Source organism: Urocitellus parryii, chromosome 3 (assembly GCF_045843805.1).
Source record: "Urocitellus parryii isolate mUroPar1 chromosome 3, mUroPar1.hap1, whole genome shotgun sequence".
Lineage (NCBI taxonomy): Eukaryota > Metazoa > Chordata > Mammalia > Rodentia > Sciuridae > Urocitellus > Urocitellus parryii.
In genome coordinates, this window is record NC_135533.1 from 19,156,932 (window position 1) to 19,172,608 (window position 15,677).

Genomic DNA, 15,677 nt, shown 5'->3' on the forward strand with positions numbered 1-15,677 from the left:
ACATGTAGTACCTCAAGTGAGTTGCAAAGATGTCTCTAGTAGGCTACTCACAGGCTAGGCAAACCCAATTTCATGAGGGTATTCTGCAAAATAATGACTACAAGCCATTTCTCTGATATGCCTCTTCGTTTAAGAATAAAGTGTGCTAAACTACACCGTAGTAGTACAAATTAAGGATCAACCATTTTTCAAATTTCCAAAATGCATCACACTGATATTGGACAGTAGATGCCTTCATTTGGGCTTTTAAACCAAAACTTCTTTCCAGTCTATTTATAGGATGCCTGTTACTTTAGTTGGCTTATTTCCCACAGCACTTGGAGAGGACTCTTTGCCACGTGGGGCATCTGCGAGCGGTGGAGAAAGAATTCTTTTTCGCTAGGACCTAGCGGGAGCAGCAACCGTCCAGAAGCGACCAATCAGAAGGCGCTTTCGTGCGGCCACGGACCAATTGCAGGCGCCCTTTCTGCAGAACACAGGCCTATTTAAAGACGCGCACCGGCACCACTGCAGCACGGTTAAGGGCTGAGGTCTCTAACGCGCTGCAGCAATGGTCAGCCACGTCGAGCTCAATAACGGCGCCAAGATGCCCCTCCTGGGGCTGGGCACCTGGAAGGTAAGTGCTCTGGGTAGCGCGGTCCTCGCCGCTCGCTTTGTGCTCCGCGGGGACAAGGCAGGACTCTGAGCGCTTGCGCCGGGGACGCCCGGCTTGAGGTACCAGATTGGGATTGGCTGGGCCCCGGCGGCGCTGCTAGGCGGGCCCCGGGTCCTGCGTTCGGGGTTTGGGTCGAGTTGGGGAGCCGCATGCCGAGGCCGCCAGCGACTCGAGGTGGGCAGTTCTCCCGGCTGAGCGGGCGCGGCGCCTGGAAGCCCATTACCAGGGTCCGAGGCGAGGGGGCTTCCCGGGGGGACGTTGGGAGCCCAGCGCGAATGAGGACGCCGAGTTCCACCGCGCTCCTCCGGCCCGGTGTGCCTCACGAGCCGAGTTCCCGACTCGCTTCCCTGTGACCCAGGAGGACCCTCCAGGGGATAAGCCTCGGGAGACCAACCCCAGACCGTAGATAATGAAATTAAGTGATGCGAGCCTGTCGCGGTCCCTGAAGGCGCAGCGCTGCGAGCTCAGCCCGCGCCGCCCCTCGCCTCGGGAGGACTCGGGGAGGACTCGGGCGGCGGGGCTGGGCGGAGAATCTGGGCTCCCCACTGCCGTGGCCGCCCACCGAGGACCCAGCGGGCGCCGGGCCGACGCTCTCCAGGAAACTCAGCACCGCGCCGGCGGACGAAAATGACTATAGGGCATGAAGTCTGATAGGACTTGGGAAAAACGATATGTGGCACGAAAACAGTAGTTTTAAAAATTATAGAGCTGGGCGCCGTGGCACACGCCTGTAATCCCAGCGATTCGGGAGGTTGAGGCAGGCGGATCCTAAGTTCAAGGCCAGCCTCTGCAACTTAGTGATACCCTGGCTGGAAATAAAAATAAAAAGGGCTCATTGGTAAAGCATCCCTGAGTTCAATCCCTGGTAGCAAAACAAATACCACTCCCTCATTTTTTTTTTAAACGTGGTAAGTAAAAACAGAGCAAGATGGTATCATGGGTGCTGAGGCAAAATTCAGTATTTTAAAGCCACTTGTAAGATAGCTTCAGAGTATTGCATATTACATTCCATTGCTGTTTTAAAGTAGTCTTGAATATGGGCCTGGGCATTAAATATTTACTCAACAGTCAAGGAAAGAAAAAACAATCTAGGAAAGATTGAGTGCAGACAGTTTGAAAAAGGACAGCAGTTGGGGTTACCTTCGCCTGCAGGTGAATAGAAAAGGGTCATAGATTTGCCTCCCACAGAAAGTGTTTCTTAGCCAAAATGATCAGCATATATAATTTGTGTTTCTTTCCAAAAGTCCAGTGCCGACTCTGAGGGGATAATTGGATTATAATCATGATACCAAGTTAAATGCCATCTGTTGGGATAAATGTGAAAGATGCTTCTTTCTTGGCTGCAGCAAACACAGCTGTATTGTGATGCACAGGATGTACATGTGCTATTGCAGTAAAAGTTTCACAAATAGTACTTAACTTACTTTGTGGGATGCATTCTGATATTTTTCTATTCATTTTCTTTGAAAACTATGATCATAACTTTAGAAATTAATTTCATAAACCATCATTTGAAAATCAATATTACTCAAGGACAAATGAGGACTGGAATTTATTAAAGAGGACTTCGGATCAACTACTTAAGTATGTAACAGCCCTGAAAAGCTGTGTATTTGTTTGAATAACATTACAAAATCTATTTAGATCATTCGTTATGGCTGAGAACTAGGATAGTGTCTGCCTTATCCACTGGTGTTTTTAGCACTTCTCAAAGTGCTCATAATAGATTTCCAAAAGATGTATATTGGATTATGAAGAAGTAAAATCACTCAGAGATAGCTATGTAGTGAAAATGCTCACTTGTATTTCTGGGAATGAGATGAAATTGGTGTAGAATTGAATGGATAGGGACTGGGTGGGGGTTGGGGTGTGGAAGTGAAATAAATGGCTATGTGTGGGCTCAGAATAGATTTCCTTTCTCAAAAAAAAAACATTTTTAATAACATAATATGTTTTCCCTGCATGTATACATATTCCTTCACAGATGGTTGACAAAAGATGTGGTTATTTGCTTGTCATAGTGAACTGGAGGAGACAACATGTGGATGCAGTTGTTATTCTATTGGAACTTTCCATGTCGGTGGCTGTGTTGTACCCTGCAGACTGACAACAGGGCTCTAGAAGGCTCTGGTCTACCATTCCATTAAAGGTCCTCAAACTTGCTTCTCTTCACATGAGGGGACCTTCACTGCCCCAGAACCCATGAGGCATAGATACGCTTTCTTTCTGGCAGTCTTATGTTCCTTGTGGAACGTGGTATTGTATTACCAGGAATTAAGACAGAGCTGATCTCTGACGTAGGCCAGTGACCTATTACTGATAATGTTTTTGACCTAGTTGGAAATTGTTGGTAGGATGTAGTCACAACTTCCACACATAGGATAGGAAGGAATGCTCCTAGGAGTAGAGGTACAACTGTGTTCTCAATCTTTTTCTCATTATTACTCCCTGTCCCTTCTACTTAGGAGCTGTTTGAGACATTTTTTTCCTTACTTGCCCCCCCAATAAAATTTTGATATCACAGATAATACTATATATCTGTTTTTTTTTTTTTTTTGGAGGGGGAAGTCACAAGCCGTCCTATAAGCTGTGTTGCTATTATTGTTATTATTTTGGCTTTTCCAAACCAATTTTTGTGTCTCTGGGGGCAATAGAACTCCCTTCAAGAATGCATGAGGTAGCTGGACTTGTTGACACATGCCTGTAATCCCATTGGCTGGGGAGACTGAGACAAGAAGATCACGAGTTCAAAGCCAGCAATTTAGCAAGGCCCTACTCAGCGAGACCCTGATGTGGCTCAGTGCTTAAGTGTCCCTGGGTGCAGTCCCTGGTACCAAAAAAAAAAAAAAAAAAGAATGCATGAGGTAGAAGAAAATGTGCCAAGGAAGATCTCATGCCATTTTCCCCAAGTGGTGCAAGCTTGTGATGATGGCCCAAGATCCTGGGGTAGGGAGCTATACTATGGGCATTGGAGTTGACATGGGAGCTCAGTTTACTTTTTACCTGCCAGGCTCTCTGCAGGCCTCCATCTCTCTTCAAAATCAAAGATTCTTAATTAAATTATTTTTATAATACTTGGAATTGAACCCAAGTGCTTTGCCACTGAACTACATATATTTCAGTTAGTCCTGTTCCTACAGGGCCAGTGCTGGCACATCCATATCTTACCCAAGTTCGAGATACCAGTGTTTTAAAATTCAGAAAAGAGTTATTACGGCAGAATGAGAGGAAATGAGTCTCAGTTGTCTTTGCGATGTTAAACATGGTTATGAACTTTGACGTAAAATATTGGCCAGATTGATTGTGTTTTCATTGTGATAAATCAGTGGAACGTTTACATTATTAAGCTGTAATATGAATTTGGACCATAAAGGCCAAGTGAAGTTGGTTTTTCTGTGTCAAACAATGAAAGTTGCATTTTCTGTTGACTGTGGGTAGTACATGAAAGGTGGCACATTGTAATCATTCTCTGGATTTACCCTGATGCTTATTTTGTCAGAGTCTTGTGAGAGTGGCAGATTTTAAGCCTTGTTTATACAAAACTGCCCTGACTGGTGAAGGGTCAGGAAGCAGTAGCTCCTTTGTGATCTCTCAGTTTTCTCTCTCCTTGGCTTTTTTTTCCCCCCTGTCCTTATCTTTCTATAAAGATATCACACAGACTTACCTTTTTTTTTTCCAGTTTTGTGTCAATTGTCTGGCATCCTTGATTATCCTAGTTTTTGGTTCCAAAGAACAGAAAAACCAATTTAATCTTAAGCTCAAAACAAAAAAGATACATATTTGGGGTGGGAAATCTTTGACCTCCCAAATAACAGTTGCTGGCATCAGGTGTTGGGGATTTGGGTTATAAATGATGTCACCAAGGCTTTGGTTTCTCAGCTTCATTTCTCCAGCAGCTGCACGTGCACATTTTCTAGCAAGTCACTCCAGCAGAATAAGAGCTTGTCTTAGCAATTCATCTCAAATCCACAGAGGGTATCTCATGGCCTGGGTTTGGTCATGCCCCTGTACCAGTTGCTGTGGCAGATGGTGTGTGGCTAGGTTGGGCCTGTGCCATGTGCCCACCCTTCTGTCCAGGGTTGGGGGTTACAGGGTGCTAGGTAGCCCCACTACGTGGCATGCAGAAGCAGCTCCTTAGAAGAATCAATCAGGGTGTCCTAAAGCCTAAAGAAAGTTAAGGATATGCCAGGCAGATGGTAGCCCCAACCCACCAAGTCCCCTTTCTTGGGAAGGGGTGTTCTCTGCTCTGCCCTCACTACCCACTTCATTCATCCTGTGTATAGGATTGGATGCCACAGAAAGCACATGGTAAAGTATTCTGGATATGCTGAGATTTTCTTCCCTTTATTGTTTCTTTAACCACAAAGGGTGGGGAAGACTGCAGGTATGTGGTTCTCCTGGGAAACAGGATATTGGCAGTTAATCTGAAGTTTTCTCTTAATTCACACCTGAAGTTAGCTTTGCTGCCCCCCATGCCAGTCCCTTCCCTTGGTAGTAGTTAGTGGGTAGTGGGGATCACTGTTAACAGGCTCTGATAATGGACCTGTTCTGCTGGTCTGCATTCTTTCCCCAGGCTGTTCACCAGAGCTCCTGTCAAAACAGCAAATGTTGGCAACTCCTGATGGCCCTGGAGAGTTTTTCTTTCCATTTGTTTCTACCCAGCTCTCCAAAGGAATGTGCCCCGTTCTTTCAACAGTTCGTTGCACACATTTTTCTTGTTCAGCTCTCTGATCTAAGCAGGAGTGGTAAGGAGATATGGGGTAGGTGTCTCTGCACTCTGGGTGCTAGTGAAGCTCGGTGGCTATGCAGGAACTCCTCCTCCTTAGCCAGGCTTCCTGTTTACTGCTCGGAGGTTTTGTAGTGCTGACCCCAGCAAATGGTAATCATCCATGGTTCCATCTCCCTTCCCCTTCAGGATATTTCTATCTAGCAATACTTCTGAGGGGACACCTCCCCATCTGTCATCATTGTCTTTAAGACAGGGTCTTGGTAAGTTGTTCAGGGCTAAGTTGCTGAGGCTGGTTTTGAACTCACCATCCTCCTGCCTCAGCCTCCCGAGCTGCCAGGATTATAGGTGTGCACCACTGAGCCTAGCTCAAGCTTCATTTTTTAAATGTAGCTTCCTGACTATGCTTGCACTTTCAACACTTTTATGATAGTTTCTGTTTCTCAATAGGGAAGGCATGTTTTTAGCACACGTGGAACCACCATAGTCCTTGTTGACATGTTTTTTTCATTTTAAGCAATCTCATAAGAACTTTGGGTCACACATACCACATCCAGATTTTGGTGCTTTCTGGACCTTTTTGTTATAAAAGCAAACCCTTTCTTTATTACCAGGGGTACAGACCAGCTGAGTTTTGTTAGAGGCTGTGTTGTAAAAAAGCCTATTGATGGTATGTCAAACACTGGACCATTCTGAATGCCTCTATTCACTGTCCCCAGAAGAGAGCTGTCTTCACCTTTTTAAAGCAGGTTCTTATACATTGAGAATTGACTCACAGGCTTTTGAATCAGCATCAGTTGCATCCTTGACTGGTGGTAATTTCCCAGTTCTGCTTAAAATTGAGTGATTGTCAATATCTGAATCCGTGTGTGAATGGATAAAGCAAAGGGGAGGCATTTTCTGGTTGAAATTAGGAACAAATGGGAATTAAGGTACATAGTACAGCTATTGTAAGCATTTTGAGCTGTTTGAAGGAAATAGTTCTATTATTTAGGGCTTAGGAAGTGAGGGGTTTTTTTTTTTAAGAGAGAATTTTTTAATATTTTTTAGTTTTTGGTGGACACAACATCTTCATTTTATGAGGTGCTGAGGATCGAACCCAGTGCTCCGTGCATGCCAGGCGAACGTGCTACATACATGCTTGAGCCACATCCCCAGCCCCGTGAGGGATTTTTTAATGCAGTGTTTGGTCAGTGAATGTGAAGAAGCAGGAAATGAGACGACTTCACATCTTTTAAAAGTGGTCTGTGGAGCTGGTGAGTGGCTGTCAGGTTATGGAAAATGGCGTATCACCTTGGCTCCCCATGTCAGGGACTGCCAGTGCAGAACGCTGCTTAAGAAGCATACCCCAGGGAGCACTGGGGTTGTACCTCAGTGGTAGAGAGTGCTTGCCTAGCATGTGTGAGGCACCGGGTTGGATTCTCAGCACCATATGTAAATAAATGAATAAATTAAAGGTACATCAATGTCTTTTTTTTTTTTTTTTTTTTTTTAAATAAGCATACCCTAGCTAGCCTGGGTCAAACCTCAAACCAGGACCGTCCTCCAAGACCAGCACACTACACTGCTTCCTTGGCTTTATGCAAACTCTGTATTGTGTTTTGTTTTTAAACCCCTGGTTTATGTTCCTTTTCCTTTCAGTCATCTCCAGGCCAGGTGACTGAGGCTGTGAAGGTAGCGATTGATATTGGGTACCGCCATATCGACTGTGCTCAAGTGTACCAGAATGAGAAGGAGGTGGGCGTGGCCCTTCAGGAGAAGCTAAAGGAGCAGGTGGTGAAGCGCCAAGATCTCTTCATCGTCAGCAAGGTACTGTTCTGTTGGATGCTTGGAGGCTCTCCTTCACTTACACATGGTGGCTCAGCTTAGGAGCCAGAGCCATACTCTTTATACAATGACCATAAACCCCAGGGCAGGCGATTTTTCCAGGTCTGTTTTCAGGTCTGGTTACTCATGCCCACAGAGGGCCCCATAGCTTGCCTGCCTCTTTCTGTTGGATGGCCATTCCCCCAGACTGATGGGTGAGAGCTCCATGTTAATGAGGTTGAGGTTGTGGTTTGGCTGTCCTTTTTCAGGGAGTTAACCTTCAAGGATGGAACTTGCCTCCCCTCTGCAGATTAGCTCTCCACTGCTGGCCTGTGTTTTTGAGCTGGAGGTTGTGGGTGTACAAAGGACCCAGGGTGGACAACAGCCCTGAGAACTCATCTTTAGTATCTAGGGCTGGCTGGCTGGCTTGTCCTATTTTATGCTTTCTGTTTGGTCCTTGTGAGGTTTCCTTGACCTGGACATCCTACCTTCCCTGGGAAAGATGTGTGAACTGGAAACTCCCTCAAACCACTCCTGTGTTGAATTGGCTGGGTTGTGGGAGAGGAGTGTGAGCCTTCTTGGAGCTGTCTGGCTTCTGGCCAGGAAATAGCCTTATGCATGGCGGTGGTAAGATGTCTCTCACTTGCTTCAGCTGTGGTGCACGTTCCATGACAAAAGCCTGGTGAAAGGAGCCTTCCAGAAGACCCTTAGTGACCTGCAGCTGGACTACCTGGACCTCTACCTGATTCACTGGCCAACGGGCTTTAAGGTATGGCACATGAAGCTCAGACTGAATCCTGTGGCTTAGTGCAACCTGTGACCTGTTTTGATCTCCTTTATTAGCACACTATGTGTGCTAGACTCTCCCTGTCCCTGCTGCTTAAGGTGTGGCTTGCACACCAGCAGCAGTATATTACTTCTTTTACCTTCTTTCTAGCCCGTGGTTTGGTTTTCTACTTGGTCAGCCAGGTTGAAAGCATGTGAGTTTTACCCTGTAGCTGTTTTATTGCATGGTAATTTAGAGGATCTAAAGGGTTTGCACTAGAACTCCACTAGTTATAGTTATGACTTTTATCCTTCATTTTTTTATAATCAGCCAGTAAGGCTGTGCATGATGACAGTTTTATAGGCCAGTGAGCTAGCCAGGACTAGCTGGGTCTCAGTGACTGAGGGTTGTCTGGATCTCCATCTGACAGACTTAGCTACAACTTGTTTGGTAGAAGTAGTACCTGGAGCCATTAGGGGTCATCTGCCTGTTTCCTTTTTACACTGGCTACCAAATGTGCCTCTTACCATCTTCTACAATCTTAGACAATTAGAATAATTTTCCTATACATAGCTTCCTAGCAGGTCTATGAAGGGCTATAATTGATAGTTTTGTGTGTCTGTTTTCAATTGTAATGACAGCATGGTGAAGAGTATTTTCCGTTGGATGCGGCAGGCAGCGTGATTCCCAGTGACACTGATTTTTTGGACACCTGGACGGTAAGATGGTCCCCAGTGGAACTTTATCCTTCATTGCAGGTTTCCTGTCCTTGTATATGTCAGGTGTGAGTACCTGCTCTGTCATTATTTATGTTGCATTTGTTATTTTATCACCATGTTTATTCCTATCCCACAAAAGCCAGGCTGGCTTTCATCTTGCTGTCTCTTCACTTATAAAAGATGTAATTAACTGACACTGAATAGTGAGAGTAGGATCTGTTAAACTGCCTGGTACAAAAGTTGCTTCTGATCCTAGTCTTTTTTGGGTTTGTTTCAGCACTAAACATACTCTTTTTCTCTCTAGGCCATGGAAGAACTGGTAGATGAAGGGCTGGTGAAAGCAATTGGCATCTCCAACTTTAATCATCTTCAGATCGAGAGGCTCTTAAGCAAACCTGGCTTGAAATATAAGCCAGCAGTTAACCAGGTAGACTCCCACTGGGGAAGATGGTATGGATGGCATCCTGTTTGACTATTTGATCCTGGCAGTTACTTCTGGTCTGCATCACCCAGGGAGTGGCTAAGAGGCAGATCCTGGGTATTGGCAAAGCCCTGAGTTCTGATTTATCAAGTTAGGCACATCTGGGAGTGAAGTTTTTGGGAAAGGGTTTGATGCCCATGATGATGTGGATCTGACACGTGAGCAGTGCATAGCCGGCGAGAGCCTCAGACCTGTGACAGTTGATAAATGGCTTAAGGCCAGAGAAAGCCCCCAGGGCCTATGGCCATGGAACATGGTAACAAGATTACTGTTCTTAATGTCACAGACACTAGATGGGAAGTATAGAAAGTTGTTATGGCTCCTCTGGAAAGTAGGACATTTTCTGTGAGGCAAAGGAACTGACTTAGCAGGAGAAACTTTGCCTCACCTCATCTTATGTCTGTAGTATCATGTCATCTCTCCTATTTGCATTTGCAGATTGAGTGCCACCCATACCTAACTCAGGAGAAGTTGATCCACTACTGCCATTCCAAAGGCATTGTGGTGACTGCCTACAGCCCCCTTGGCTCTCCCGACAGGCCCTGGTGAGTTTTCTATGAGGTCATGTTTTCTTTCACTTGGTGGAAGTTACGCTAGAAAGAAAAATTGAACATCAAGGAAAATGCTTCTGGAATGATGAGCAGCCACAACCTCAGGTTTCCTGGGAGGTTAGAATTTCAGCAGCAAGGTGATTGCACTTTTCCCAAAAGGTTCATGATCCATGACTCAGCTTCAGACCAGGAGACTCCTGGCCGCTCTCCCTGAGCTCTATAGGAGGGTTAGGGTCAGAGTCACTGGCTGCCTCAAATAGCAGTGATTGATGGTTGTTGACCTGAACCATCTTTCTGCTCCAGGGCCAAGCCTGAGGACCCTTCCCTCCTGGAGGATCCCAGGATCAAGGCGATTGCAGACAAGTACAATAAAACGACAGCCCAGGTATAGTCATTTCCAGACACTCCTGACCGTCCTCAGAACCCCCTGCTTTTTAGGTGATACTGTTAGCCAGGCAAGAGAGGGGACTAAGCATCAAGCCCTCCCTGAAAGTGTGGTTTAGGATCCTGGAGTGTGAGTAGGGAGAGCCCTGAGGCAGATTGGGACATCAGAAGAGGCTGCCATGCTATCTTGGAATAATAGTACCACCGCCACTATCTTTGTAAACTGCTCCAGGATCAGCATAGTTCTTTTACTAATTTTCATGGAAGCTTGTCTCTGTAGATGAGAGAGCTCTGACTACCAACCATGCATAGTGTGCATTCCTAGGCAATAAGTGGTCCCCCTGTGGCCTCCTATTGTACCTGGAGACATTAAAAGAAGGACTCAGGTCAGATCTGCATCTGAATTCAACCCCTGTGCATCAGGTGTGATGTGGACATCTTTGAACCCCTCTTCTCACCTGTGCAATTCCAGCAGACGTGTCTGTTTTGGGTTGTGTATGTACGATCAGGGGAGATGATGATACAGAGTGCCTGGCACATGTATACAGTCAGCACCTCTGACTCCACAGGTGCTGATCCGATTCCCCATGCAGAGGAAATTGGTGGTGATCCCCAAGTCTGTGACACCTGCACGGATTGCGGAGAACTTTCAGGTAAGATCCCAACTGGTCAACCAGGCTTTCCTTAGTAGAGAATGGGGCAGAGTCTCTTTACAGGGACCTTCATCCTGTCTCTGTATATAGTCTTATCTGTGGGATCCCCACCTCAGGCCAGTGGGCCAACCTCAGTAAGCTATGGTGAGAAAACCATGATTTAAGACTATGACCCCTGTTGGTAGAGTCCCCTGTGCTGGGTCTTGTGCTTCAATAGCCCCACACTGGACACCCAAATACACATCTTTGCTGAAGTTCCTCAAGGACGTCTGGTGTTTGCCCTGAGAAAAATGTCACTCAAGCAATACTGCCTAGGTTGCACGGGAACTCCATTAGTTATCAGCTGTATGACCTTAAGCAAGTTACTTAACTGTGTTGTGTCTTAGTTTTTCCATCTGTAAAATAATACCTAGTTTTAGGGTCATTGTGAATATTAGATAAGCTGATGCACAGAGCCCTTCACACAATGCTTGGGAACATAGAATGAACTCAGGAGGGCTGGAGTCGTAGCTCAGTGGTAGAGTGCTTGCCTTGCACGTGTGAGGCACTGGGTTCGATCCTCAGCACCACATAAAAATAAACAAATAAAAATAAAGTTATTGTGTCCATCTACAACTAAAAAAAAAATTAAAAAAAAAAAGAACTCAGGAAACGTTATTGTGCTAAGTCCATGAACTGCAAAGGCCCCTGCCAGCCACTCAAACTCATTCTGTAAAGAGCCCATAGCATGGGCAGAGCACAGTTTCTGTCACAGTACCAGGAGTCTGGGCATTCACATTGCCCTGGAGAGCAGCTCAGGCTGCCTGGCATCACCTCCCTCTTGTACTGGTGAGGGGGCCAGGAAGGAGAAGAGGGTGGTCATGATGGTCACTGAGCCTCTTTCTTCTCTGAGCCAAGCAGTTCTGCCAGGGGCACCCCATCCTCACCTGAGGTCTTGTTCAGAGCATGGCACAGGCATGGGTGTGAAGCTCTCCAGTAGCCAGCCCCAGTAGACCCCCTGCAGGCTCCACACAGGCTCAGGATGGCCCTTATTTCACAGCAAGGGCTAATTTTGCTTGGTCCTGCTGGCTAGAGTCTGTGGCCTTAACACATACCACTTATCACAAAGGAGACTGGGGGGAGGGTAAGCTCTAGGAGGGAGGGGAGCTTATTGTTTTATAGAGGAAGTAGTTTTCTTCATCTGTGTAGGTGTTTTAACTACAGAAAATAAAGTAACAACAGTGGGAAAGCCATATCCTACTAGAGATGGAGCCTTCATTTCACATTTTATTAAAGTATTATAAAACAAAAATATATAAATGACAATCTCAAAATTTTAACCAGATTATTTTATTTTTGCATCTTGCTGTGTATTTTTTGCACATTTTTCCATAGTTGTAATCACAGAGTAGAGCAGACCCTTGTTTTGCACATTCTGTGATCATCAGAAGCTAAGCAAACCACCCCCACTTCTGTGTCTGTGTCCTAGCCCTTCTGGGTCTACCTAGCACTGCTGTGGACCCATTGGCTTGCCTGCCTACCCCACACAGGCTGAGTTCTTCCATGCAGTCTGTTTTCTTCACACAAGTGGTTCTTTTCTTCACAGTCTACTCTGTCAAAACTTCCATGTCGTCTTAGGCCATCTTAAATACTACATGTCCTTCAGTGTCCCAGCTAGAAGCCATTCCTAATGTCTCTGAGCTCCCCAAGAGCTTTGTTTTGTGTCTTAATAGTGTGTGATTACTGAATTACTCCTTGAATTACAACTGTTGAGATGCTTCCATTCTCTGCTTCGTGGTGAATGAAGGCAAGGACACATCTTACCCATTATTATATTCTTCCCCTGGTGCTTTTCATAGGAGAAGTGTGCAAAAGTATTTTTGAAACAAAGTACATAGAATGAAAAGTGTCAGTTTTCTTAAAAGTTCTGAAAGAGAAGGACTGTTTCAGATCTAGCAAAAATAAAAATGTACTTTTCTCTGAAGAGTAATAAATGTACTAACTGTTCTCTCAGTTTACCTTATTGCCTTCCCCACTCAAGGCAATGGAAGTCTTCCCATCCGTGTCCTGCATTATTGTGTGATTCTTATTTTATTTTTTGGTACTGGGGATTGAACTGAGGGGTGCTTAACCACTGAACCACATCTCCAGTCCTTTTTCTTTTTTATTTTGAGACAGGGTCTCACTGAGTTGAAGGGGCCTCACTAAGTTGCTGAGGCTGGCCACAAACTTGTAATCCTCTTGCCATAGTCTTCCAAGTCTCTGGAACAGGCATGTGCCATCAGGTCCAGCTCTGATGTTTATTTGCAGAATTTGTTGTTTGTTTAAGGTCTTTGACTTTGAACTGAGCAGTGAGGACATGACCATCTTACTCAGCTACAACAGGAACTGGAGGGTGTGTGCCTTGGTGAGGTGAGTGAATTCCCATGTGATAACCAGTTCCCAGACCACCACGTGTTGTACAGCAGGGTAACCCCTGCAGGCCCCAGTGGGCCAGGCTTTCTTATCACAGCCCTTCTTTCTGTTGCACATTACTTTGCTTTCTTATCCACAGGTAGTAGGAAGCATTTACACTTGTATCAGTCAAACTGTACAAAGCCTTGGCCAAGAGACATCTGCTCTCCTCCTGTTGCCCAGGGACATTGTCACCCAACTGAAAGAAAAAATGCATATTTGGGCATTTATTTAGTTTGCAAATCTTTGTGAATTTGCATGTGGCTTTCTTGATGACCCTAGTAAGAGACCCTGGAGTCAGGCTCAAGTCTATTCCAGCTCTGATGTGAAAAAGCTGCCCATGACTCTGAGAAAACCAGTTGTACCTTCTCTGTATGAGTGAATATAAGGGGTACCTATGTTCCCTCTGACATGGGGTTTGGACTGTACAGGAGAGCACAGTAAGGTGGGGTTTGGGTTTTGTTTTGTTTTGTTTTGTTTTTCTTTTCCTGCCATTTCAGTGACAAAGCTTAAAACTCACGCTCTGCTTTTAAGAAGCAGCTTCTCTTTTGGCAGTGGAGACAGGCCTCTACCTTCTCACCGCCCTTACTCCTATCTGAGCTGTTTCCCTTCTGTCTCGTTTAGTACTTCTCTGAAGCACAAATTAGACATTCACTAGGACAGGGTAGGGTACTTGTTTTCCCAACCTCTGCGCTGTCCCTCCAATTCAGAGTTCTCACCATGGTGACTGCAGCCACTGCCTCAGGCAGGTGTCCACCAGCTGTAACTCCTGTGATTCAGGCATAAGAATGCTTGTTAGCATGTTGTTGTCACACAGGCCTCAGGTTCTAAATAAGAACCCCAACCAAGACCCTGTCTGATGTCCCTGTTTGTGTCCATGGCTCTTAACCTTTCAACATGAAAATCATTTTTGGATCTAGTGGTGGGAGTGAGGGGAATGTGAGTCATTGGCCAACTTGCATCCTCTTTGAACCTTTTCTTCCTCCTAGTGCTGACCTTGTGTTGAAGCTCTCTCAGGGCTGGCAAACCTCAGTGCTTTTCTATGTGGTCCCTTCACATCCTGATGCCTTCTCCCCACCCTCCAGGGCTATTCGAGAAGCAGCTGTGTGGTTATCCTGCGTGCTAGGAATGTTGTGGACATGGTTTAGGGTTGGCGTGGGGAGGAAGAGCTGGCTCTGATGTTCGCAGGTCTTCCAGGAAGCTTTTCCTAATTGCCCACGTCCCAGACCTCTTGCTGGCACATACTGCCACACCAAGCCTGTATTGCTGGTGATGGTGTCATATTTCTTGAGTGTTTTTTTTTTTTCTTTTTTTTTTTTTTTTTTAGGCAGGGTCTCAGTTGCTGAGGCTGGCTTTGAACTTGCTACCTCCTGCCTAGCCTCCTGAGTCACTGGGATTACAGGCGTGCACCACTGTACCCAGCTCTTGAGTGATTTTGAATGTGTAAATAGGAGTTATGTGCTCCAAGCTCAGTGTGCCCTTCCTGGCTAGTCTTTTCAATGTTCTTGCCATTTCATCTCCCCAGTAAAAGCCATTGACCCCATCAGTTGAATTATGAGCCTTGGCAACACACTGGTCCATCTTGCTCCTTCCCACTTGTGTCCTGTAGCAGATAGTTCTCCGGGGATCTGCTTCAGTTTACTCCCACTGAGTGGTGTCCTCCCTCTCCATGTCCTGCAAGCAATTACTGTCTCACTAACCCTTTGAGAGTCAGTCTCATTCAGCCTTTTCACACTTCTATTATTATCTCTTTGCTCTTTTCATCCTTGTATTGTTTAAGACATGAAGTTTTATTTGGTTCTCCCAGTTAGACTAAGTTTCTACTAGGAGGCAGGAATCAGACCTGGCCATGCTGCATGTCCCAGGCCCAGTGCTGGGCATGTGGGGAGGACTGGATCTATCACACATGTGCTCCTTGATGACAGTCTGGTAGAGGAGACTGGAGCCTGGGCTACTTGTCCAAGCTGCAGATCCATTAACCGAAGACTTAAAACTGGCTTGTTGCCAGCAAGATTTCTATATGTGCCCATAATGAGACATCTACCTCTTATGCTGGCAATTTGTCACAGTCATACCTTTTCCTTGAAAAACAAATGTGTTCTCTTTTCTTCTGACAGCTGTGTTAGCCACAAGGATTACCCCTTCCACGCAGAGTTTTGAAGCTGTGGATGCCAGCTCTTCCACAAGGTTGCACCTGTTCCTGCCTCATTTTTCCATGCAAGCTAGTGTGACTCCCTCAGCAATGGGCAACACTGTGGGTTGCTAGCTTGACACTGGGTGTGAAGAGCAGCCTCAGTAGATTAGATGTCTCTTCTAATCTTCTTTTGCCTTTCTTCTTGCTCATCTGGGAAAGTACAGCCTGAGAACACTTTTCTGACTAAAGAGAAGCAAAAGCTACAAATTTAAAATAGTGCCACTAACCATTGTGTTCTGGCTGCTTGGAACTGTAACCCTTTCAGCCAGACTTCTCTGCCTCAAATAAAAAGTCTTTTTGTGAACTTGA

At 45.7% G+C, this 15,677-nt stretch overlaps 1 protein-coding gene across 1 annotated transcript; it reads left to right on the forward strand.

The window, feature by feature from the left end:
• Window positions 1-491: 491 nt before the first annotated feature.
• On the forward strand, window positions 492-15,677 carry LOC113185589 (aldo-keto reductase family 1 member B1). The gene is made up of 10 exons (XM_026392791.2): window positions 492-616; window positions 7,023-7,190; window positions 7,840-7,956; window positions 8,595-8,672; window positions 8,977-9,099; window positions 9,592-9,698; window positions 10,008-10,089; window positions 10,658-10,741; window positions 13,050-13,132; window positions 15,292-15,677. The coding sequence occupies exons 1-10, from the start codon at window positions 551-553 to the stop codon at window positions 15,332-15,334; spliced, it is 951 nt and encodes a 316-aa protein (XP_026248576.2). The 5' UTR covers window positions 492-550; the 3' UTR covers window positions 15,335-15,677.

What these genes read in the sequence shown, in the direction of transcription:
- LOC113185589 (XM_026392791.2), top strand. Translation starts at nt 551, where the DNA reads ATGGTCAGCCACGTCGAGCTCAATAACGGCGCCAAGATGCCCCTCCTG. An exon ending in ATCTCTTCATCGTCAGCAAG is followed by an intron (nt 7,191 to 7,839) that starts GTACTGTTCTGT and finishes CACTTGCTTCAG; the next exon opens with CTGTGGTGCACGTTCCATGA. An exon ending in ATAAGCCAGCAGTTAACCAG is followed by an intron (nt 9,100 to 9,591) that starts GTAGACTCCCAC and finishes TTGCATTTGCAG; the next exon opens with ATTGAGTGCCACCCATACCT.